At 38.1% G+C, this 26,373-nt stretch overlaps 1 protein-coding gene across 4 annotated transcripts in view; it reads right to left on the bottom strand.

Annotated features, from left to right (window-relative positions):
- Nucleotides 1-266: 266 nt before the first annotated feature.
- LOC124795100 overlaps nucleotides 267-26,373 on the bottom strand; it is a 145,859-nt gene continuing 119,752 nt past the window's right edge. For 3 of the 4 annotated variants that reach the window (XM_047258937.1, XM_047258935.1, XM_047258934.1), the window contains one exon: nucleotides 267-654. In XM_047258937.1, coding sequence (XP_047114893.1) covers nucleotides 520-654 — 135 coding nt within the window. In that variant the 3' untranslated portion in view covers nucleotides 267-519. Of the gene's footprint in view, nucleotides 655-6,509; nucleotides 6,875-26,373 lie in introns of those variants that run through there. The other variant, XM_047258939.1, reaches the window with a different exon arrangement.

Below are 26,373 nucleotides of genomic sequence, written 5' to 3'. Positions count from 1 at the left end.
AATTAACTTTAAGAATAGTGACTGCAATTTACTTGTAATGTAAAGTGTGTGGAGTGGAACATATCATAATCAAACACCATACACCCTTAACACTACAGTCTGATGTATTTTCTAGTCAGCTGGTGCTTACTTTTGAGATGTGTTTAATATGCCAATAACTTAGGCTACAACAACCGAGGTACTCAAAAATCATTGTTTAATTCAAGAAAAGAACTGAGAATTCACCATGGAAGCCAAAACCCTATTGAAAAGAACTACAAACTTCATTAACTCTCATAATTTTTATTCTAGAAACAGAACGGCCCTCCAGATGGAGGCAAATAACAATGTAGGACAAAACACTAAATTTCCAGCACACAATCAATCTACTCCAATGACCGGACCAATTGCATAAGAAAACCGTGCATATTGTCCAAGGCTTAATTTCTTTAGGTATCTCATTCTCTGCCAAAGCTAATATCTTCATATCATTTCATGTACACACATAAAATGAACATGTTGTTACCATGTATCTCATAATTATCTCACTGTCCATGAAACTGATCTCTGAGCTGGTGATGACACAGGTCTACGAGGTTGAATCTGTATTTTTGACTGACTGCAGTACTTGTCTTTGTACTCTGTCATCCAGATGCTGCTAGTGTTTGTCGAGTTCTGAAACAATACAAATTTGTAGTAAATAATTATGTTCATTATGACACAGAAATCATACACAGTGCAACTTCATTCGTATTTAAATCTCACTCTCACTGAATCAGCCCCCCCTCCTCTCTCTCTCTCTCTCTCTCTGTTCGTGTTTGGTTGCACATGCGTATTTGGTGAAATTTATTTGCCCTAGTTATTTACAGAGGTGGGGAAACACAATTTGTGCATTCTCCAAATGTCATTCCTGGTGTTAGTATATCAGCATAGTCAATAGATAGAATCAGTTGAGATTGTTTTATTATCGGTGGAAATGTGACACTTGAGATAAAGCACTCATTTTCTTATGGTTGGCATGTAGGCAGAGAGATTTCTTATTGTTACAATTTAATTTCATCTTCATGGTCTCCATAGGAATATTATTTAGGAGACTGCAAAATAATCATAGACTGTGCTGGGACAATTGGTCCTTGGAATTTTTGAAGTAGATTTTTGGAAGATCTACAGTTTCATCCATCAAGTAGTTTGCCATTTGAAGTATTTTCAGCATTTCTTTGCATTTCCCTAAGATGCATGCCACAAAGTCATGACCATTTGCACTGGCCATCTTTGTAGATTCTTAATGTCTCCTGTTAGCTAGACCTGATGTGCATACAAAACATGAGTGATACTTCATCATAAGTTGTACACATACTTTTTAAGCAATCAATTTCCTAGACAAACTGCAGTTTCTGTGTTCTACTGAATAAATTCAAGCCTGTGCCATACGATTTACCCACAACTGAGCCTGTGCAACCATTTCACTCTATGTATCCAAATGTTATAACAACCAAATATTTTTATGAAACGACTGACTCATAAATCCAGTTGTTAGTACTACTACTGATTTATATTTTGGACAAGTGCACAAGTTTACATTGGTCTACTTTAAGATTTGGTGGCTAGTTTTTACAGAAGGTTGATATGACAGGATATTTTTTACTACATTTATGTGATAGCTCTTCCTCATGAGTTAATCTGGCACCTTAATGCTCATAGTACGTAACTTGATAGGTGAAATCTTCACAGCACTTGCCATGGCCCACCTCTATAAATGATCAGAAATTCTGCACACTGACATTGCAGAACCATTACTTAACATAATGTGGTTTGGCAATGTGGACACATTGTTAAAGTTTTATTTAATTATCCACACATATTCCACTAAGCAGATGACAGGATAACAGTATTGATAAAAGAAAAATACTGCAATTGAGGGCATCAGCACCCAAACTGATTTTTGGCCAAGTTTGAAGAACTGTATGTCAGAGATCAATTGTGGTAAAGCTGCAAAACTTGGCAAGATACTTGAATTACTTGCATTGTGCATACTCTGTAAGTTTTATGTAATGACATTCGCTATTTTTGCTGCAGGCAGCACTAATAGTTTACAATATATTTTAATACTGCAGACTTTTTCCAAATTGAATTGGCTTGGTCTTTTTCACATTAAAACTTTTATCCATTCTGGATTTGGAACACTGTGACAGTCTTGTTAAAGGTTTCAGGAATTACTGCAACCAATTGCCGTTGCAATTGGTTGCAGTAATTTCTGAAACCTTTTTCACTTGGTTGATTATACAAGTTGCCCTATATTGACCTAATTGTTTGGTAGCTTGCTTATAAAACCTGAAAGTTTTAGATTTGCACTTTTGGTAGGAGACTGTTTATTGAAGGAAAAATTCTTGTATCCCATAAGGGATGCATGGTGTAAACTTGAACTAACCGCCATTTGATCTTTCAAATGGTGGTTAGTTAAAATTTATATCAGGCATCCCCTATGAGATACAAGAATTTTTCTCTACAACCTATAAAATTTCCACATTTATTATTATTATTGTCGCCACCCTGTAGGTCCCCAAGCACTCATGTTCTGCTATCACACAAATAGTTGAAAAACTAGTAAATGCATAAACAAATTCAATATGCTATGAATGAAAAATTAAACATCAATTTTATTCTGTAATTTTTCAACTTTTCAGAAACATGTTACACAAAAACAAACTGACTTAAACAATTTAATCACAATTAATTTTTTAATGTGACTTTTTACACTGTTGCTTTGTAAATATTGTGTATTCAGCATTTGAAGAAGACCTGCCAAAGTGTACTTTGGTAATTTGGAGGCTGCCATTTGCTGACCTATGATTCCAGCAAAAGGCCGCAGACTGTTCTCCTGAATGAAAGGAACTGTTGTTGGCAGTGAATCTACAGTTTTTCTTTATTTTTTATCACAAATTTGAACCCCACCAGATGTGCAAATGGGAAATATGGAAGTGTTGACTTGTGTAACATCACCATGTCCAGTGCAGTCAACTGCAGTGTATCAGGCAAATGTAAGACTGTCCAGCAGCTGATTTGCTATTAGTTGCTGTTATCTGACTGTCTCTACAAGTGAACTATGACAACCACTGTCGTTTATCTGTACCAATTTAGATTTGTGTTGTACAGAGCTTTGGATGATGCATGTGTATTTTCCACCATAACAAAGCAGTAGTGCTTGGACTTGTATCAAACTCAATCTGGAACTATTGTTTACATTAATTTCCATCAAGAGCTATTATTGTTTGGTTTCATAGACTACTAGACAATTTTAATCCATCATCATACAAAGTTTGTGTTCAATAAATATTGGCGCTAAAGTGTGGGGTACAATATCTGAAATGATCATGTGATAATCTGTTAAACAACAGTTTGAGTTCTTTTAGAGTTGCACCAATCAAAATTCAGATGGTCAGTAATTGTGATTTAAAACGCTATGTCAAATGCAATAGTTAACCAGGTACAATGCTAAATAAGCAGCCATGTGGTGTCCACTATTAAGCATTGATCTTGATGAGTCAGAGCAGCCAGCAGTTTCAGAAGTACATTGTCTATTCTTATCATACTCAGCTACTGTCAAAGTTGAAAGAAAAAATGCACACTTCTACTCATACTGTCAGAATTCAGATTCTCACAAGGAGTTGCTCTATCAAAAGTAATCTCAGCAGAATTATGTCTCCGAGAGGCTGGTTAAAACAGTTAGAAAGTTGAAAAGTGAAAATGGTATCCTAGCAACTCAGGGAAAACACAAAACAAAGTTCTTTCTGATGGAGAGAGAACTCAAGTAGTTGGACGTTTTTGAGGGTCCTGACATGATGTAATTGTAGATGTAGTTGGGCAATGTTTCTGTTACAACTGATAAAACAAATCTTCAGAAACGGAAATTACTATCACTAAGCTATATGAAAGAAATGTTTATTGCTTATCAAAACAAGCAAAGAAATTTTTCCAAACTCTATGAACTCAGGTGCTTCCTCAAATCCGCAAGTCATCAAAATGGGTTTCACAGTGTGCAGTACTAAAACAATAGCTTGCATGCTGCATGAAAACTTGAAGCGTCTGAATCTCTGTTCAGTACATCAAAGGCCTGAAATGAAAAAGAATGAACTAGCAGTACAGGGAACATGTAGAAATCCCCCTCCTGGACATGGCTTTGGGCTGTTTGAAGGTGGGGACATTGGCATTAATGATATCTGTTTTTTATTGTCTGGTAATGCAAAAGCCACCATGGATTAATGCAAGCTTTTAATTTCAATACATATGACAACAAGTTCAGAAAATCATACATTTTATATTGGTCCAAAACATCAATTAGCTTGAGAAACTTTACTGAATGATTGTAGACCTATCAGGGAAAAATAAGTATGAGAAAGTGATTAAGACATTCCAGGAACAAAGAAAGCTTGGTAATCTAGTATTTTGTAGAGAGAAAAAGAATGCTCTTTCAAATGGTGGGTATTAGACCTCACTGTGTCTCCTGTTGCAAAGGGGCAGTACTGCTAAGTGTGGAAGTTGCCCGCTGTACTTGTGTACATCACTGTTAAGTTATTTGAACATTCAACCATTATTGTGGGAAACAAAACTCTTAAGATATGCCTCATAGTCATCACTCAAAGTCAAGAGCAACATATGATGACTGCTATCCTCAAATTACCACTTCTAAGTGTCCGGATGAATATGCAACAGACTAGGAAGTGACCTGTTTGGAAGCAAATCAGAGAGCTGTATTGGCCCAGACATTATGCAACCATCTCAATATGATCAACCTGACCTGCAAGTGTTCATTACAAACAAAAGCACAAACCTTCAATCACAATGAGTTAAAAATCACATTGAACTGTTTCTTTTATTGGAACAGCACTTATCCACCAGTATTTCAGAGCATACAAGTACTAACCTGAGACTTCAAAAAATATTTGCATGCTAATTCACGGCTGCATTTTAGAACCCTGAAGTATGACTTGGTCTGCACTCATATGTGAGACCTCAAACCCAACATTCGCATTCAGTCTTCAGCTAGTCGTAGAAATCTTTGACACTTAGTTTGACTTACACTTATTCCAGTGCTTTGTAAGTATGAAAAAGAGACATACAACACATTGCAATATGGTTATAAATCCACTTGCTTAGCTGTAATGTCTCTGTAATTGCATAGATATTGTTGTAAGAAAGCTTTCTTCAAGTGGTGAGCCCACGTATGCACATACGGCAATTGTAGCTTGGAACCAGCAACAATGTAATCCTTGCCCATGCCTCAACCTGCGCGACCCCCCACTCCTGTCCTCAATATTTGGGAATCAGATTATAGCCCACCTGGTGAAATGGCTTTTGTTTTTATGGTATTAGGTTTTTAGTGTTGTGGCATTAGACGACTTGAAGGGCTGCGTACCACGCCAGAAAAAGTGCGTGATGACAACTGGAGGTGAGATACTGTGACAGATGGGGAAACTGAAAATATAATAAAATCATTCAGTATAGATTTGAACAGAGTGGCATTATCATTCACAACTGAAACAGCAGACTGTGAATCAAGTCACTGAAGTGGAAAATAGCGACATGATGGGGGAAGGCAGTCTTACAGATACTGCCATTGAAGTGTTTCGAGCAGCTAATGTCAGAAATATTGTACATTCTGCTTGTTATTGTTCTAAATGGGCACATCATTCAGTGGTAGTCTTGCAGCGCTCCACTTATAAGAGTACTGGAATGTATGCTCTTTCTACCTACCCTCCCTGCTTCTCAGGTGTAAACATGGTGGTGCTGCTACTGTGGCCACCTTGCCACTTCAGTTTGCTGAGTAGTAGTCTTCTTCCTCTTCCTCTTCACTTTCATACATTATTATTTTCCACTCAGTAAACAAGCTTCTTTATGATTTTAATAATGACACCATGTCGAATTGCAGATTCACTCTAATAGGGTTGCTACATGTGAATGTTTTCTTTTTCTCATTGCAATTAACAAGGGTTTATGTACAGTATTTTATTGATAGCAATTTAACAGCCAAAGCAAAACAGAATTTAAATTATTTTTATACAAATTTCATTTCAACTGCAAGTAATAAAGCAATGAGCGATCAGCTTTCTGAACAGACAAAAGGGTGCACTTCGAAACTGCTGCTAAGCAACAAGTGAGGACAAGCACTGTTAAAAACCATGCAAAATACATTATTGTGAAACTAGTTAAGCATGAAATGGCCTTGGTCAAGCTGGCCGCTTTCTGTGTAACAACTACATGGAAACAAACTTTGCAGCAGAGAGAGAGAGAGAGAGAGAGAGAGAGAGAGAGAGAGAGAGAATCAGTACCTTACCACATATTTGCTTGTTGTTGATATCTTCATTGCACGGAGTCGTAGGCTACTAGTACTAAAAGGGTAGGATGATTATGCGAGAAAGCATATGGGATAGTGACACAAATTTTATTTTCAGATGTACAATTACAGTTTAAAACATTCTCAGTTAAAATTTATACATCCTCTAATACAGTACATTCAGTACATATCACTCGAAGATATTTTTAGAATGTAATTTAGAGCACTGTGTATGCTGTGTTTATTTCTTTATTAGAGAAAAAGCACTGACCATGATGTCTTCTTTGGTCATGGAAAACAAACAACACCACAAAGATGTCAAGTAAACAAAATGGTGCAGTAATGACCTTTACTTTCTATTCACAAAGAAAAAGTAGAATGGCAAGAACACTCAGTGCACTGAGCTAGTACTAATAGGAAATACAAGATGTGCTGTCATCACTTTTAGGTGCTGTGATGACTCAGCGGCAGCTGCATAAATGTATTACAGCTTCATGAAACAAAACTCTGACCCTATTCCTTCTGAAACTTCAGAAGTTAAGATACCTATGGATGCTTCCATATCTGTAAGGAATCATACAGAAGAGTTTCAGTATCACAGCAAGGGACTGACAAATGTTACATACATAAGAACTCTCCTGCTTTATTAAATCTCATATCAGGACTCTCCTTTACTTTCTCTAAGTGACGGCATATTACTGTTGCTGCTTGGAGAAGGGAAATTTACCTATTTGTATGATGATCACTTGCATATTGCTTTGTTACTTCAGTTACCACATCATATTTTCCACACTTAGTGGTATTTACAACATAAAAACTACAATAATTTCACTTAAGAAACTAAGTTTTCCATATGTACTGTCCACTGCTGATTCTGAAAGAAAATAATAAAAATATGTATAGCTATTTGATCAGTGTTGACACACTTATTTTTCTTTTTTGAAGCAGCAAACAGTTTTTTCTTATGGTGAAGTCTGAAACTGTTTGTAATGTCATTATTTACAGCAAAGCTTCTGATCAGATGAAGATCACTGCAAGTTAAAGGTCTGTTACAAATTGTTACCGTTATTCTTATCAAATTTTACTTCTTTTTCTGCTCTGCTTTCTTTGTGTTTCTAGCATTATTTAACACGTTGACTGCCACAAGGCCACCAGCAGCTGCAGCAGAGCCCCACACTTGATGCTGTGCACCCATCAGCCTGGCAGTGAAACATTCATCACAATGTGTTTGGCAGTCGATGTGTTAAGACCTTATTTCATGTTATTTTTCCCAACTCATTTTATCTATTTTTTGATATCATATGTACAGTCTTTGTCTTCCGCATGCCATCTGCCCCCAGGGCCACAGCATTTGTTTGCTGGATACAGGCGACCCTGGGATTGCCAAGCTGTGAATTGGTGCGCAACACCAGTCGTCTGTCACTGTAACTTCTCGGCATGCTCCACTGATGACTGTGTGGCATGGCAGTGGAGCATTGTGCTTCACAGAGGCCAGTGATCTTGGCTAACCAACTGGGTCACGAGGATGTGCAAACCTCTCTAGGAGACCCTTCAACCTTAAGGTGTGCTGTGCAGCAATGAGATGCATGGCTGTCAAGGTGGAACAGTCTTTAGCAGGTGTCCTTTGGGGACCTGCCACACCTCATTCATGTCAGGCGTACTTGGGGAAATGGGGCTCTGTCTTGGTGTCTGCTTATTTGCCGCTAGCTGCTCATGGGACCAAGGTGTTACACTTCAAATTAAATGCTTCAACTCCCAGTGTGATGAGTGTACCATCTGAATAAGGGAGGTGAGTCCATTACATAATCAACTGTATTCAGTAATGGAGCTTGCTGGTACCTTAATGTCTATTAAGCAGTTCCAAAATTGGTTCCTTACTGGTTGACACTAACGGGGCAAAGCAGGTGGAACTTCTTACGAAGTTAGTTGACTATAACGTAATTGCTGAGTTGCATAAATCCCTCAACTCACATTATATTAGGGGCACAGACATCATAGAACTTAAACAAGAATGGGCACTACATGGATAGAGGAATAATGGAAAAATTTAGAAGACCGTCACCTTCCTTGTGACCTACAATTCTCCAACACTGCCTGTACATGTTATTGATGAGGGTTAGGCATACACACTTAACCCTTTCTGGTGCTACGAATTCTAGCATTTTGGCCAGACAATGCTGAGTTACAGAAGAGAAGTGACCAGTGGAAAGTATGGAGAGGCAGCCCAGGACTCTGAGACTGACTGGCAACCCCAGCAACATGTGTTAACTACTCTGGGAGCCTCCCATCTAGAGCCGACACTCACTTATTTTTGCTAAGGAATTCAAAATTTAGGAAATAAAGTGACCAAGAAGATGCTCCCCATGTAGAAGCTGAAAAAGAATACAAGGTGACAAAACTCCCTATGTTTGCCACTTTGTATGCTTCCGTGGCACAGAAACCTCTTCCCAAGCGGGACACTTCAATTCAGATGATGTCCAGCACACCATATCCACCACCAGAACCTGTACATGCCAAAGTGAAGTGAGCAAAGACATAGCGTTCCAGGCAGCTATGACAGAAGAGACCAGCAACATATTCATAGTGATCATCATCCTTGAAGGGAAATGGTCATGACATTCGGGTCAAAAGTTTTCCCGGATGCCATTAGAAGTTGTTCGACATATTTGACCGAGGAGGAGGACATCGTGGATTGTGATGTCTCGTCACCAGACCCAGGCAGTCCCTCCAATCCCCCTCACTCTACAAGTGCCTCATCAGCCCTGGCGCAAGGACAGGAATACATCAAAACCACACCACTGAAATGGCTCGCAGTACTCCAGTGGAATATGAATGGATACAAGACTCATCTGGAGAGACTGAGACTCCTCATACAGAACAGACCAGTTGGCCTCCATCTCCAAGAGACTCATTTTCAACAGATTGACATACACATACTTGGAGGCTGTCACCTCCACAGAAAATACAACCTTACTGGTGAGAGGGAGGAAGAATGGGGGGAGGGGGGGGGGGGGGTTGAGCAGTGTTCGTGAAGGACACATTACACTCCTCACCTCCGCCATTAACAACAACACTAAAAGCAGTCACTGTTTGGATAGTGGCTCTGTGTATCTTCAGTCTCATGAGCCCATTGACAGTGAAGTCTTTACACATCATCTTGATTTTCTACCCCATCCATTTCTGTTTATAGTGTTCTAACAGCACTTGCCCAGGGGTCTGACAAGTGAGGATATGACAGGAATTAATGATAAACATTGGTCAAACTATGCATTTTAGCACCACTACAGGCCCCTCCCTTCTGCTTGCCTGTCCTTGTAGACACTGCTCAATGGGGAGAGCACAATGACCTTCATGGTAGCAAGCGCTACCCTATCTGGATCTATTTGTCTAATGGAGCAGATCCCAAAAGGAAGGCACCAAGATAGCTACTCAGAAAGTTAACTGAATGCTTTACAGGTAGTTAGCTGTTTTTGAGCAGTGACGGCATCAAGAACTAGGTGGACCATGTTATGGCCAATATCCATCATGCTACTGATGCATCCAGCCTGATGTCAATGGGAACATCTACGAGGCAGCCTGTCCCTTTGTGGAATAAGTTGTTCTGCAACCAGAGACAGCAGGGTGGCTACTGACCATTCAGTCGGTGGGCTACAGATGTGAATCTTTCAACTTTTCGAATGGAGCAGACAAAGGTGAGGAGCATAATGCAGGAGTAAGCAGAGGTCTTGGTCAGAGTTACTGAACTCTATCAGTAGGTCCATATCCGCAGGTAAAGTGTGGGAAGCCATCAGGGGGATCTCAAGGTAGAACTCATGACTGCCAAAAGCAGCTGTTACGCCAAATCTAGCCAGGATTCCAGCTTTCTGTCATTATCAGGAGATAAGAGATAGGGTCGGTTTTGCTTTTTGTCCCACCAACACTGAGAAATACAACATGCCTTTCTCTCTTTGGGAGTTGGATTCTGAATTGTCAGGTGCTCATGACACTACACATGGCCATGACGTGATAACGTATGGTATGTTGAAACAACTGGACTACTCATTCAGCTCTTCAATGAAATTTGCATGACAGGAGAATTATGCAACTCATGGAAAGCATCTGTTTTAATCCTGATTTTAAAACCAGGGAAGGATCGAACTAACCCCAGTAGTTATCATAGCATTAATGTAACAAGCTGGTTAGGAAAGACACTGGAGCATATGGTCAGCTGGCACCCAGTGTGAGTTCAGGATATATCACTCCACACTCGAAGCAGCAATTCAGCAAGCTTTCCTCCATAAGCAACACCTTATCAGTATCTTCTTCAGTTTGGGAAAGGCCTACGATACTACCTGGAGGCATAATATTTTGTTGCAACTTTGTTAGCAAGGGTTCCATGGACGTCTACCCACTTTCCTATCAGACAGTAATTTTTGACATAAGGTTGGGAATGTGCTGTCTGGCCATTTTAGGCCCGTTTTAAGCAGGAGACTGATGTCAATCAAGGGAATATTCTAAGTGTCAAGGCATCTGCCATTGTGATCAACAGTACTACATCCACAATATGGCACCCCACACTGTGTTCCTTGTTTGTGAACGACTTCACCATCTTCTGTGCATTCTCCAACCTTGCAGTGGCTACTTGGCAATTGCATTTGACAATTCATCTAACATCACACATTTTTAATTCTCTTTGGAGAAAACTATGTTGATTTCAATCACTCCCACTCTCCTTTTAATTTACCTGTTTTAAAACTGGGGCATACTATTCTCACTATTAAGAAAAAGATGAAATATTTGGACCTCACTAGTGATGAGAAACTAACATGGTCGCCACACCTTAAAGAACTAAAAGTTCTTTAAACATCCTCAAATGCATCAGTCATAGGTCATGGGGAGCTGACAGGATACATCTGCGCCAACTTTGTAATTCCTTTGTGCAACCCCATCTGGAATACAGATGCCGGTTTATGGATTAGCAAGGCCTTCACACTTCCAAATGCTGGATGCAGTTTACCACAAGGCCTTTAGGCTGTCAACAGGGCATTATTGCGTAAGTCCAGTTGCTAGCCTGCGTGCAGAGCCTGGTGAGACTCCGCCATTTATTCGAGGTCATCTACTCGTGGTACGCCATGCATACAGGCCTTTGTCCATTCCAAAATTGCTAGTGTCTATATCTGTTACAAAGCTGCAGTTGCAACAGCTGTTCTGTCACCGTTCATGGGCAATGAGGCCATTCAGGATCTGTGAGAAGGAGAGCTCTGAATTGCTACAGGTGGGGGCAAGCTCTGAATTGCTACAGGTGAGGGCATTAAGGTCCAAAGTCAGGGCTTGAGTAGATCCCCCTAGCTTACTGGAGCAGATGAGGTGGCATTATGGCAAGAAATTCCTCATCTGCTTAGACTCTCATAGTGTCTCTATTGGCCACACATATCCAACAGAATTAGGTGGTGCAGGAAGTGCAGAATACCCTCCTTCTCTTGCAAAGGCAGGACACGGAAATATTTTTCAGCTGGATTCCAGGGCACATAGGCGTCCAGGAAAATGAACTTACTGATGCGGCTACCGAGGCAGCTTCCTCCCTTCCATCTTCTGCTTGCTGTACAGTCCCCTCATCTGTGACCAAGAAGCCAATGAGCTGGTGGAAGGCTTAGTGGCTGGAAGTGAGCAATAATAAGCTGCTTTCTGTAAAACCTTCAGCACGACCATGACTTACTTTGTTCTGACCATGACAAGCTGAAGACGTTGCCCATGTGGGACACAGCTTTCAATACGACATATTTTAATAGTGTGTGTTTTATATGACAACCTGAGAGCTGATTTGGTTCTCCCACATGGTTTGCTTTTATTTTAACTGATAATGAGGTGAGTGTGGTTTGTGTTTTAAGATTTTGTGTGATTGAGATGTGTGTGTATCATATGAATCATTGAACTTGTTAATAAGTAAACAGCATGCGAAGTATACTGCGTAAAAACAGCAGGGAGCATACGTGGTATATGCTCAATGCTAAGTAGCCAGTTTAAGGACTGTACAAGCAAGATCTTTACTCCTGTCCTTAAGACTAGCAAAGATGAAATTATCTGCAGTTTATTTGCTTTTGGAAAAATACTAACAAGGAGTTGGATCGAAATTTGGAACCATCATCCAGTGATGTAGATGAGGTTCCCAGGTACCACATCAAGAATTTGAATTTCACTTGATTAACTGGTATAAATGTAATGTAGTATACTTGGTCACTAATGTTCAGCAAACTGGAATTAAACAACTGAGAGCTGATTTGGTTCTCCCACATGATTTGCTTTTATTTTAACTGATAATGAGGTGAGTGTGGTTTGTGTTTTAAGATTCTGTGTGATGTTTGGAATTCTTCCCAGAATATTGGGTATGATTTTAATGCATCATTGAGTGGCTCGGTCACCCATTATTTTTAAGCAGTCATCCAGACACTGTACCCTGTCCTCCTTTAACCCTGTAGGTTCTGGTATTTATCCTTGGTTTTATTTAGTTAGTTTTTTTTATGCTCATCTTATTGTTGCCCTTTCAATTCTTTGTATGAATGCAACTTGGTTTTCCAATTTATTATTGTTTTTTAGTAGAGTCTCACCACGCTCATCTCTATATCATTCACACAAGTTCACTGATGGCCTTGCCATTTATAATCACCACCACCACCACCACCACCACCAGACACTTTACCAGGACAACTGATGAATGGACTGCAATTAAAGCAGTGCTGTATTTCTAGATCCTCGATAGCAGCATGAGATTCAAGTAGCTGCTTCAAGAATGCTCATGTACACTCAAAGGCAAAGGCTTCTGTTTTGTTAACAGTCATTTATCCACATTCTAGAAAGAGTACATAAAATTTCTGGTTGCTTGGCAGCAGTAGGCATAGGAACAAACAAAATGTGGTACAAAAGCTAGTGTTATGAGCTAGGTGTTCCTTTATCTAGCAAAAGAAAGCAAATAAATGAACAGTATTACCCACTTCTTTTGATGATAGTGAACGCTGATAGACCAGCATTTCTGTCAACTTCTGAAGCTCGCGCTTTTTGTTAGTGAACAACTACGCATTCTTGAAAATTAAATACATACACAGACTAATAATAGTTACTATCTTCTCCACTGCCAACAGGGTGGGCATGAATCAACTCCCTATTGAAAAATGTTTCTGCCTGTATTAATAATCATGTTTAAAAAAATGATAGAACTGGATAGATAAAAAAATATACTCACCAAGTGGCGGCAGGAGAAAACAAGTAGAATATATGGAAATTTGCACGATTTCCTCTTGCGGAAGGGTTGAAGGGAAACTAAGAAGGGAGGAGAAAAAATACTGGCTAGGTTTAGGAAATGGGGAGAGTTATGAAAAAGTAGCCCTGATCCCTGGGTCAGGGAAGACTTACTGGATGAGATTCTAAAATCTGTGAGCTCAAAAGTGGAAGACAGGATAGTAAGCAAGACAAATATTACTAAAGAAAACATCATTAAAGGGTCTACCATGTATAATGCACTTAGTTTTCCACTCTTAAATGATTCTTGCATATTGCTTTTCTCTGTCTTGCTTATCAACCTATCTTCCACCTTTGAGCACTCAGGTTTTCAAATCCTGTCTTTCCTTCTCATCTGATCTGATCTGATAATACCCCCTGACCCAGTGTTCTGGGCCCGTATTTTTCCTTCATCCCTGTTCCTTTCCCTTCAACCCTCATGTCAAAAGAAGCAGCCGCTTGCTCCAAAAGCTTACACAATATCCTTTGCGTGCATTTTCTACTGCTGTTGTTTGGTGAGGAGATTTTTTTATCCATTCAATTATATTACATTTTTAAACAATTTTGTTTCATGAAAATTATTTGTTTCTTCTAATGGTAGACTTTATTATGTAGTATTTATTTCATTGCAGGTATCAGTGGTGGACCATGGCGCAACGTCTAACCTCACTTGGTAGGTTCAGCTGGCATGCTGATATGAAGTATGGTGGCCCATAGTACAAGTTACAATCTGACTATTGGATCTTCACTCACTCAGCTTAAAACCACATATTGCCCTACAGTGGTGTGTGTGTGTGTGTGTGTGTGTGTGTGTGTGTGTGTGTGTGTGCGTGTGTTGTTCTACCTGAAAAATCATTTTAAAAGACAGGCTGCATAAAACAAGTTGTTTCCTGCTGCAAAGAGGATTTGTTATATCATGTCTGGCTGAGGTACTAAATAAAACTATATATTTCAGTTTTAATGATACACATGTTGCCACCAATCTGCTCTCACACACAGTTCTTGAAGTAAAAACATATAATCCCTCATAGTTTGTAAGTGGCCAGCATATATGAACTTCACAATCTGCTGTCTCAAGAATCACAAATTTTAAAAGCCACTAAAGAGTTTGAAAGTTCACATGATGATTATTAGGTTTAGTATACTTGGTCACTAATGTTCAGTGAACTGGAATTAAACAACTTTGACTGCATAGCCTGCCACACGGAATTCTACAGCCTATCAAAAGAAAGTCACAAAAGTTTCTTCAACTCTCAAATACTTCCAGAAACATTGTTTACATCTGCTCTTACCATTTTATGAACAGGTCAACTTTTCAGCATAAGCAAATCAAACACTTTTACAAAATTATGACAATACTGAAACTTAAGCCTTCATGCTACTAAAGCTGAATTACAACTCCTCAAGATAAGCTTGTACATATCTCTCTCCCTTCTAGAACATGCCATAGTTATCAATCTGATTGGCTGGATCATACTGTATCTAATCAGCTTCATAGTCTTTTGCTGTCAGAATGGTAATTTCCCTCCTTGACCAGTCCCAACTATAAATTTACTTTACTCATTTTCCAAACTTACAAGGAGAGGTCCCCAGGGGTAGAATAATATTTTTGAGATCATCAGTATGGTGATGTAGATTAAAGTTCCAGCTATCACACTTTATAGCCATTCACCCTGGTGGACCTCATTTGCAAGTAGTCGACAAGAGGAGGGGGGCAGGAGAATCAGGAATTTTGTGTGATATACTATATACAGCCTTAATAGGATGACTGGGGACAAAGTGATACTATGGCATAGCAGTTAAGGTATGTTCCTGATGTAGTGAAGGTTGTGAGTTCGAATATCATTATGTCCTATAAAATTTTTAAATATTTATTGGAATGGTTTTGATCATTATTTTTATTCACTTAATGGGTTTAAATGAAAATTTTTAAATTTGTAATCCTTTATCACATAATTTTAACCATATTATTAACTATTTTATTCACTCTTACTTTGTCTCGAAAAAAGAATGATTGGAATCTTTGTGCATGTGATTTTAATTATTTTGCTTTACCTACAAGAGGATGTAGATGAAGATGAAATGGGAGATACGATACTCCGTGAAGAGTTTGACACAGCTCTGAAAGACATGAGTCGAAACAAGGCCCCGGGAGTAGACAACATTCCATTGGAACTACTAACGGCCTTGGAAGAGCCAGTCCTGACAAACCTCTACCATCTGGTGAGCAAGATGTATGAAACAGGCGAAATACCCTCAGACTTCAAGAAGAATATAATAATTCCAATCCCAAAGAAAGCAGGTGTTGACAGATGTGAAAATTACCGAACAATCAGTTTAATAAGCCACAGCTGCAAAATACTAACACGAATTCTTTACAGACGAATGGAAAAACTAGTAGAAGCCGACCTCGGGGAAGATCAGTTTGGATTACGTAGAAACACTGGAACACGTGAGGCAATACTGACCTTACGACTTATCTTAGAAGAAAGATTAAGGAAAGGCAAACCTACATTTCTAGCATTTGTAGACTTAGAGAAAGCTTTTGACAATGTTGACTGGAATACTCTCTTTCAAACTCTAAAGGTGGCAGGGGCAAAATACAGGGAGCGGCAGGCTATTTACAATTTGTACAGAAACCAGATGGCTGTTATAAGAGTCGAGGGACATGAAAGGGAAGCTGTGGTTGGGAAGGGAGTAAGACAGGGTTGTAGTCTCTCCCCGATGTTATTCAATCTGTATATTGAGCAAGCAGTAAAGGAAACAAAAGAAAAATTCGGAGTAGGTATTAAAATCCATGGAGAAGAAATAAAAGCTTTGAGGTTCGCCGATGACATTGTAATTCTGTCAGAGACAGTACAGGACTTGGAAGAGCAGTTGAATGGAATGGACTGTGTCTTGAAAGGAGAATATAAGATGAACATCAACAAAAGCAAAACGAGGATAATGGAATGTAGTCGAATTAAGTCGGGTGATGCTGAGGGAATTAGATTAGGAAATGAGACACTTAAAGTAGTAAAGGAGTTTTGCTATTTGGGGAGCAAAATAACTGATGATGGTCGAAGTAGAGAGGATATAAAATGTAGACTGGCAATGGCAAGGAAAGCGAAATGTGGTGCTACAGAAGAATGCTGAAGATTAGATGGGTAGACCACATAACTAATGAGGAAGTATGGAATAGGATTGGGGAGAAGAGAAGTTTGTGGCACAACTTGACCAGAAGAAGGGATCGGTTGGTAGGACATGTTCTGAGGCATCAAGGGATCACCAATTTAGTATTGGAGGGCAGCGTGGAGGGTAAAAATCGTAGAGGGAGACCAAGAGATGAATACACTAAGCAGATTCAGAAGGATGTAGGTTGCAGTAGGTACTGGGAGATGAAGAGGCTTGCACAGGATAGAGTAGCATGGAGAGCTGCATCAAACCAGTCTCAGGACTGAAGACCACAACAACAACAACAATAATATTTAAATTTTTGAAAGTGCTGATCTATCAGTTAAACAAAAGACAAATTAATCTATTTATATTGGCTGTGCAATGATGCCAAAAAAGTATTTTTAGTTACAAGATGTACATTTTGTTAGATGGTAACTGTCATTCAAACATTTAAAACATAAATTCTTGTTGCACTATGGACAAAATAATGCAATATGAAGATTTAAATGAAAGAAGGAATCATAAATAAAGTGAAATTCAGGCAATGAGACAAATAGAAATAATGAATGCAATAACGTGAATGAAAAAAAAAATCATAACAGAAGGAATTAAATAAACAATAGTACATAAAACAAATTAAAATCAGAAGCACAAAAATTCCAAATGAAAAAATGATAATTGGAAGACAAAATAAGAACAAATGAAACAAGGTTGCCTCTAAGATAGTTTGTGCAGAGGAGGGTGCATGACATGGTGGTATGGTGTATTTTTAATATTTTTTGAAGACAAATGGGATTTTTAAGTACCCATAAAAAACTTACAGTTCCAACCCTGTTAAAACCTTCATAATACTGACTTAAGAATCATTTTCTGGAAAGAAAAACATGTGGCTACACCATATTCTTTCCTTTCCCTGAGAGCTAAGGGAGAACCGCAGTTGACCTTGCAATGAAATAGTTAATATAATGATTAAAATCACATGACAAAGGATTAGAATAATTACAAAATTACATTTAAACAAGTTAATAAAGTGAAATTCAAATTCTTGATGTGGTACCTGGGAACCTCATCTTCATCACCGTAGGATGGTTCCAAATTTCGATCCAACTCCTTGTTAGTACTTTTCCAAAAGCATATAAACTGCAGATAATTTCATCTATGCTAGTCTTAAGGACAGGAGTAAAAATCTTGCTTGTACAGTCCTTAAACTGGCTACTTTACATTGAGCATATCATACCATGTATGCTCCCTGCTGTTTTTATGCAATATACTTCTCATGCTCTTTAATTATTAACAAGTTCAAAGATTAATATGACACATCATTACGTAACTTATACTATTACAAACAAAAAGCTATTAACTAACTATGTAGCATCAGTGTGTTCAATTTATCTTCTGATGTATTACAATAACATATTAATGTGTCAGGATGTTGCTTGTAATGAAGAGTTAACAAGTTTAAGTTTTAGGTAATTTTGAATATTTTTGAAAATATTTCTAATATATAGCTGAAACTCATACAGTAATTAACTACAGTTGTTTTAAAAGGCTATATGAAAATTCAAGGTGACTGATAAACAGGAAATTACTAAAGTAATTCACAGGTCGGTGTGCGATTTGAACAGTGTGAAAAGTGTACATGCATGTGACTGGGGCTGCAACAGGCAGGTATAAAGACGACAGATTGCAACTTCCCAGCAGGGGAAAGCTGTCTGTAGAGCATGAGCTCACCGAGATGAAGCTTACAACTTCCTAACCATCAGTGCTGCATATCACTACACCACAAATTACAGAGATGGTGGCAAAGACCGTAAGGAATTACCACTCAAAGCTAATGAACACCCTTCAGCGTCCAGAATGTCAGAAAATGTGCAAGTGCTTCAGGAAATGTTCACTCAAAAGTCCTCAGGAATCACAAAGACAGGCATCTCCTGAAAGTGGTTTGACCCAACACACAATTCAAATTGTTTTGAGGAATCATATGACTGCCACGAATATTGCCAAAAGACTGAATATCAGGTGGCATATTGGGAGATGCTACTTCCTTCTGATGAACAATGCAATGGTCCAATATATTTGATTATGTCCTGCGGTCAGATGAAACTGTGTTTCAAGTGGATAGGTATGTTAACCAGCACCATTGATATTACTTAGTAACAGAGGATTCAAGGGTGGTATTTGAAAAAAAGAGCCAACATCACCCAAAGATCACAGTGTTGTGCAGCAATACCTTTGCATAAGTTGTAGGTCCACATCTCATTTGGGGCATAATAAATGCTGAATGGTACCTTGATATTCTTGAAGATTATGTTAAGGGTACTGTATCCACATGGGACAATTACAATGACCTATTCTTTACGGGTCTCCAACTCACTTCATAAGAGCTGTCTGTGTATGGCTTGATATCCATTTTCCAGGATGCTGGTGGGGACATTGTGGCCCCCTTGATTGGCCTACAAAGAGTCCTGATCTAATGCCCTGCAACTTCTGGAGGTGAGCAAATGAGGAGGAAGATTATCATATAAAATCAAAAACTCTTGAAGAGATGGAGCTGCAAATCTGGCAAGATTTTAAAATGTACCAATAAATTATTTATTATATATGACAGTAGTATCTGTTCCCGAAAGAACAGTTACCGTGGATGACCATGCAGCTTTGCTAGAAATGAAATGATAGTTAAATGGACACCCTAGCTGCAAACAGGCGTTGATGTACTTCATTGGGGACATGTAGAAAATGTGTGCCCCGACTGGGACTCGAACCCGGGATCTCCTGCTTACATGGCAGACACTCTATCCATCTGAGCCAATGTGGGCACAGAGCATAGTGCATCTGCAGGGACTTATCCCTTGCACGCTCCCCGTGAGATCCACATTCCCAACATGTCCACACCACTACATTCGTAGTGCGCCTAATAGATGTGTGCCCATCATACTCATTACTCGTGGCAGATTAATCTACCAAGTCCCATACGAGTTCGGGCATAGCGTGTGCGTTCGCACAACAAGGTCAATGGCCGGGAAGCCATATTTTAACTATATATGATGGTAGTATCTGTTCCCGAAAGAACAGTTACTGTGGATGACCATTAAATTATTTGTGGAAGACTGTTGCAAACATCCCCACCTTTTCCTGGAAACTGGTTGATAATGATGGTGCTTACGAGGAATTTTAGCAATGTATAACAATTCCACCATCATAAAAACTGTTTTTTTGTTGTTTTTGTGGTTGTGGTGGTGGTGGTGGTGGTGGTGGTGGTAGTGGTAGTGGTAGTAGTGGTAGTGGTAGTGGTAGTGGTACTGGTGCTGATGGTGTTGGTCGTCTTCAATTGGAAGACTGATTTGATGCAGCTCTCCATGCTACTCTATCCTATGCAAGCCCCTTCATCTCTGAATAACTACTACAACCTACACCCTAGTGAATTTACTAACTGTTTTCATTTCTTGAGCTCCCTCTATGATTTTTACTCTCACACATCCATACATTTCTAAACTGGTGATCCCTTAATATCTCAGAAAACATCCTATCAATCACAATGTGTCCTATCAACTAATCTCTTCTTTAAGTCAAGTTGTGCCACAAATTTCTTTTCTTCCTTGTTCTATTCAGTACCTCCTCATCAGTTATGTGATCTACCCATCTAATCTTCAGCATTCTTCTGTAGCACCACATTTCAAAAACCACTATTCTTTTTTTGTCTAAACTGTTTATTGCCCATGTTTCACTTCCATACACGGCTACACTCCAAACATATACCTTCAGAACAGACTTCCTAACACTTAAACCAATATTTGATGTTAACAAATTTCTCTTCTTCAGAAACACATTCTTGCTGGTCTACATTTTATATCCTCTGTTCTTCAGCCATCATCAGTTATTTTGCTGCCCAAATAGCAAAACTCATCTATTGGCAAAATAATTTAATTGGAGAGATAAAACATCTACTCGCCAAGCAGCAGCAGAACACACACATAAAAGACTGTTGTAATTTGCAAGCTTTCGGAGTCAGTGGCTCCTTCCTCAGGCAGAGGGTTGAAGGGGAAGAAAGAAGGATGAAGGAAAAGAACTGGAGAGGTCTAGGAAAAGGGGTAGAATTCAGGAATGTCACCCAGAAACACGGATCAGAGGAGACTTACCATACAGAATGAGAAGAAAAGATGCATCTATTGCTTTAAGTACTGTGTTTCCTCAACTAATTCCTTCACCATCACCTGATTTAATTCAACTACATTCCATTACACTTGCTTTGCTTTTGTTGATATTCATCTGATATTTTCTTTCAAAGCATTATCCACTCTGTTCACATGCTTTCCCAAGTACTTTGCTGTCTTTGACAGAATTACAGTGTTATCAGGCAAATCTCAAAGTTTTTACTTGTTCTCCCAGAACTTTAACTGCTTCTCCAAATTTTCTTAGGGTTTCTTTGCTGCTTGCTCAATGTATAGAGTGAATATAATGTCAGGGTTAGGCTAAAAACCTGTTAACTCCCTTAACAGTCACTGCTTCCCTTTAAAGTCCCTCGACTCTCATAACTGTCAACTAGCTTCTGTACAAGTTGTAAAAAGCTTTTTGCTCCCTGTATTTTACTCCTTCTGCCTACAGAATTTCAAAGAGTGTGTTCAGCTCAGCATAATAAAAAGTTTTCTCAAAGTATACAAACACTATAGGTATAGATTTGCCTTTCTTCTAAGAGAAGTCAGAGTGTCACTATTGCCTCACATGTTGCTACTTTTCTCCAGAATATAGTAACTGATCTTCCCGATGTCAGCTACTGCCAACTTTTCCATTCTTCTGTAAAGTGTTCCTGTTAGTCTTTTGCAACCATGACTCATTAAACAGATAGTTCAATAATATTCACACCTGTCGGCACCTGCTTTCTTTGGAATTGGGATTATTACATTTTTCTTCAAGTCTAAGGGTATTTTGCCTGTCTCGTACATCTCACACACTAGAAAGAATAGTTTTTTCATGACTGGCTCTCCTAAGGATATCAGTAGTCCTGGTGGGATGTGTACTCCAGGGGCCATGTTTAGACTTATGTCTTTGAGTGCTCTGTCAAATTTTTCTTACAGTATCGTATCTCCCATCTTATCTTCATCTATGCCATCTTCCCTTTCTATAATATGGCCTTCAAGTTCATCTTCCTTGTACAGTCCCTCTATATACTCCTTCCAACTTCCAGCTTTCCTTCTTTGCTTAGTACTGGTTTCCCATCTGAGCTCTTGATACTCATACAGTTGCTTTCTTTTCTCCAAAGGCCTCTTTACTTTTCCTGTAGGCAGTATTTATCTTTCCCCTAGTGATACATGCTTCTATATACTTATCTTTGTCCAGTAGCCATTTTCAGTCTCATTTTTATATATTTGTATTCCCTTTCACATTTCATCAATTAAATTGAGCAACTCATGTGATGCCCGACAATTTACCACTGAAAGGTTTGAAATGGTAGGGCTGTAACATGTTGGTCATGTTCTTTTGAATGTTCTCCAGAGTCCCAAAATGACATTCTTTTAAGATAGTTTTCAATTTTGGGAAAAGAAAAAAGTAAAAAATACGCAGATAATGTGAATGGGGGGACTGTGGAACAATAGGAATGCCTTTTGAGGTCAAAAATTCCATGGTGAAAGTGGATGTGCAACATGGGGTGTTATCATGATGCAGCATCCACTTGTCTGCAATGTCTCATTTCACTCAATTCATTATTTTCCTGAGCTCTTCAAGGACATAATTGAAAAACTGTGGCTCATTTTCAGTATAAACTCAAAACAACTTATGTGAGTCCTTTCCTATGTAATCACAAAGCTGTATAATGGCTATAAGAACACAAATCAAAACACCAGAACTGCCCAAAACATTGATTCCATATACCTTATCTGTGATGTAGCCCAGGTAATCGATTCAGGTGACACACATGGTCAGCACAATTGACTGACAAATTATGTTCTAAAATAAATGATGTAAATAAGCTTTCCACATTTATCACTTTCATTTTTAACACTGAATTCCAGTTTTTTATTGTTATTCACACAGTTAACATTTTCTCAGTTTTTTTTTCTTTTTTTTTCCATGTTTCGAAAATTGCTTTTTCCACTATGTATATACAATTGTCACATAAGTAAAAAGTACAAAATGCAAACAGCAGACCTTTCCCAGACCTGAAAATGCAGGGAAATTGTTCCGAATATTGCTTGCTGAAAACAGAATTACATTTTTTTGCCATTATGAAAAATAAAATACTACAAATATGACAAATAAGATACACGTAAAATAACTGCTTACACAAAAATAAAGCCTTCTAGAGATCCAGGCAACAAAACAACACTAATAACCACCCACTGTGAAAATATACACAAATTATAAAAAATGTTAAATAATAAGTGACTTCGCTTAAGCACAATGACAACACAGAAACACAAGCCCAAACAGCACACAGTACGTGCACCACTGAGCAATATGAGTGTACATAATATGAAATGCTTGGGAAAGAGAAAAATTAAGAATCGATATAAAAGTCACAAGCAACTTCCTGATTTTTATAATCATCAATAAGGATATTGATTAAAAGTGACAAATGCGCAAAGGACTTCCAAGTACCCCCAAAAAACTGAAATGTCAGGTTTTCAAAACAAATGTCTTAAGTCTGACAAATACCAGCTAAAAATATGGAGAAATAATGGAATAATTGGGACATAGGAGAAAAAATGGAAAAACAGGAGCCTCCCACCTAAATTGGCAGAGCTGGCAGATATTAAATAATCAATCTGACACCTTCGAGTGTCTCCAGATCTCTTCTACGTATACAACCTTCTTTCATTATTCTTAAACAAAGTGTTAGTGAAGATTAAATTATGCTCCATGAAAAATTTTACCAGGCATTTTCCTCTTTCATTTCTTTCCCCTTGTCCACACTCACTAATTATTTTTCCTTCCTTAGTTAAGTGTTAATAAAGTTATAAATAATTTTTAATTGAAAGTCACATTTCCACCCACTCTATACATTCAAGGTTAAATCTTTATTCACTCAATGAACTCAAGTGACAGAATGCAGAACTGTTCCAGGCCTCTCTCCACGCCTGTAATGAAAATGAAGAATTTTTTTAAACATTTCAATATTATTGTATGTGAATTTTGCCTTGTACTTTGCATAATATGTGCACATCAGCCTATGTTCCCAGTAGAAATATTGCCATTTAAGAGATTAAGGCTGAAGCTAGTTGGCTTATTTGTTCTCCTGCCGTAGTGCTCCCATCAGTAAAAAATTTCTGCATTCTGTCCTTTATGCTGCTTTTATATTATTGTGATTATTTCTTTTGTCATAATGATAATTTTCTTGGCCTCTGTTTAGTAAGATATTGGAGTTTGTTCACTTCAAGATTTACATTCACTGAGGAAGTTTAAATCAACTCTACATAACTTTTTTTTTTTTTTTTTTTTTTTTTTTTTTTCGAAACTCTAACTCTCTTTGTTCTCAAAAAATACATCCACATCATCTCTTAAAGTGGTTAACTGTTTGGCACAATCATAACAAATTTTAAATAGAAATTAACAGTTTCTGTGGTCACCAGCTACTTTGAGATCCATAAGTTATTGATATTCATTAGTCCAGTGCATCTATATGAATGTAACTGGTGCTTGTGCTTATTACATGCGTTCCACAATTTCTGATAATTCACTAATCTGCACAGGGTCAAGCTTATTACACAAATTTAAATCACCTCTAACTTTTTGTAATTAGCTCATCATTTTGAATGTCTTCTGTAGCTAATTTTAAGCATTTTTCACTTTACTTTCTTCAGTGGCAAAATTGTTTATTCTAATTTGTGTATATTTGGTATTGTCCCAAATTGAAGACATGTTTTATTAAATTTTATTTTAGGAATGTTCATGACTAGTTTTATTTTCAAGTTAACAGTCTTTCTGTCTCCAAATGCTTCCTCTGACACACATTTTAGGATGAACAACATTTTAGTTGTGAAGGAGGTATCTTTGATCAGAATAATCACACAACATTTCAAATGGAAATCAGTGGGAATTGCATCAGAATTTAAGCTACATCAACGTATACAAATAATAGATATAAATACTCACCATACAATAGCAGGTTATTAGGATCATAAAAATGTTATCATTTCCACTACTTGTCAGAACTGGAATTCCTTCATTCATCAGGAAATGGAACGGGAGGGTTGGATAAAACAGGACATTAAAGAGTAAGACAGGAAAGCTCCTTCAACTCCAAATTATAAGAGGAAGAACAAGACAGGTTTTGGTGAAAACATGTCAGGTGACAGCATTAGATACAGTGTGTATGCTTTTAATTGCATTTTGTAATGTGCCTATCTCTAGTGGAGCTGAACAGCTGTGGATAAACTTGCTATTATTATGCATTTATAATGGTAGCTGTTAATATTTATTGTAAAGGTGCATACAGGAGATAGATAAAATGATATCAGCCTTTGGTAATGCGGTGAGCGATTCCTTCAGAGGACAGATACACATTAATTACAATTTTCTACCACTTTTCTTAAAAATTGTTTCGACTCTTCATGAAGGACAGTGGACATCTGACGAGAAGAGCTAGACAATATTCTAAGCTAAGAATTATGGAAGACACAGAAGATTTATTATTTTATATTTTTCCTCATCTAACCAGTTTTGGACATTTCCAGTCATGGGAGTGAGGGAATTACATCTTGGCAGTTCCTGCTGACCATTACATCCTTTGCTTGGCACTGAGGATTTGTGCTCCTTGTGGTGGGGAAGGCTCTTGTTTGAATTCAACTAGTTTACGGGACACCTGAGTACTCAGTGAATCCAAAATTACAATTCGGCTAGTGATAGATTTCAGTCACAAAGTCCACATTTTAATATACACCAGTCTGGCTTAGAATTGATAAACAAAAATCAATAAATTATGTTTTATGAACAAGTCAAGCGTGAGAGTGCATAAAGCATGGTTGCCTTGTTTTTATGCATTTCATTTCACATGGCAGGATTCAACTTCTACAAGTAAAGACTGAACATTGTAATTGTTGGTGATGTGCTGCCTAAAAGGAAAGCAGTTCAAGCTTCTGTAGAGAAGATATACTCAAATTCAAAGATCATAATGCTTCAAAATAAAGTTTTTTTCTTCATTCTAAAGTCTCAGTATGAAGTAGGCATTCATTATGTAAAGATGATGAAATAATTTTCTATTGCATGATATCTAACAGATTACTAGCAGTTGTTGCACTTCAAATCATTTTCTTTTAGAAGGAATTAGGGAGTTTGATGCACGCCTATCTTCTATTTGATTTGTCAGCTGGCTGGAGGTTAAAGAACTAAACAGAAAAGTCATCAGTCCCTCAGTTAAGAAATAATTCATCAGGAGTTCATCATGTCAGCCAGAAATTTGATTGAATTATGAAATAGGTAGAAGTAGTAAAATTGGGACTTTGAAAGCAAAATTGATGCAGAGCTGAGAAATAATTTTAAGAAAAGTAAAAGTATACAAGCATAAAAATGTTTTTTTAGGAGCACAAAAAAGATGAATTTGTTCCTCTTTAAAAAGACTCCCACAGAAAAGTGGGGAACCGGGTGCCTCAATTCTCATTCCGCCTTCCTCTCCAAAAATTTTGGCATGTGGGCATATTCGCACCGTTTTTAACACAGAACAT

This window comes from Schistocerca piceifrons, chromosome 4 (assembly GCF_021461385.2).
Source record: "Schistocerca piceifrons isolate TAMUIC-IGC-003096 chromosome 4, iqSchPice1.1, whole genome shotgun sequence".
NCBI lineage: Eukaryota > Metazoa > Arthropoda > Insecta > Orthoptera > Acrididae > Schistocerca > Schistocerca piceifrons.
The sequence above is the reverse complement of the archived record's forward strand: the minus strand, read 5'-3'. Positions and strand labels throughout refer to the sequence as shown.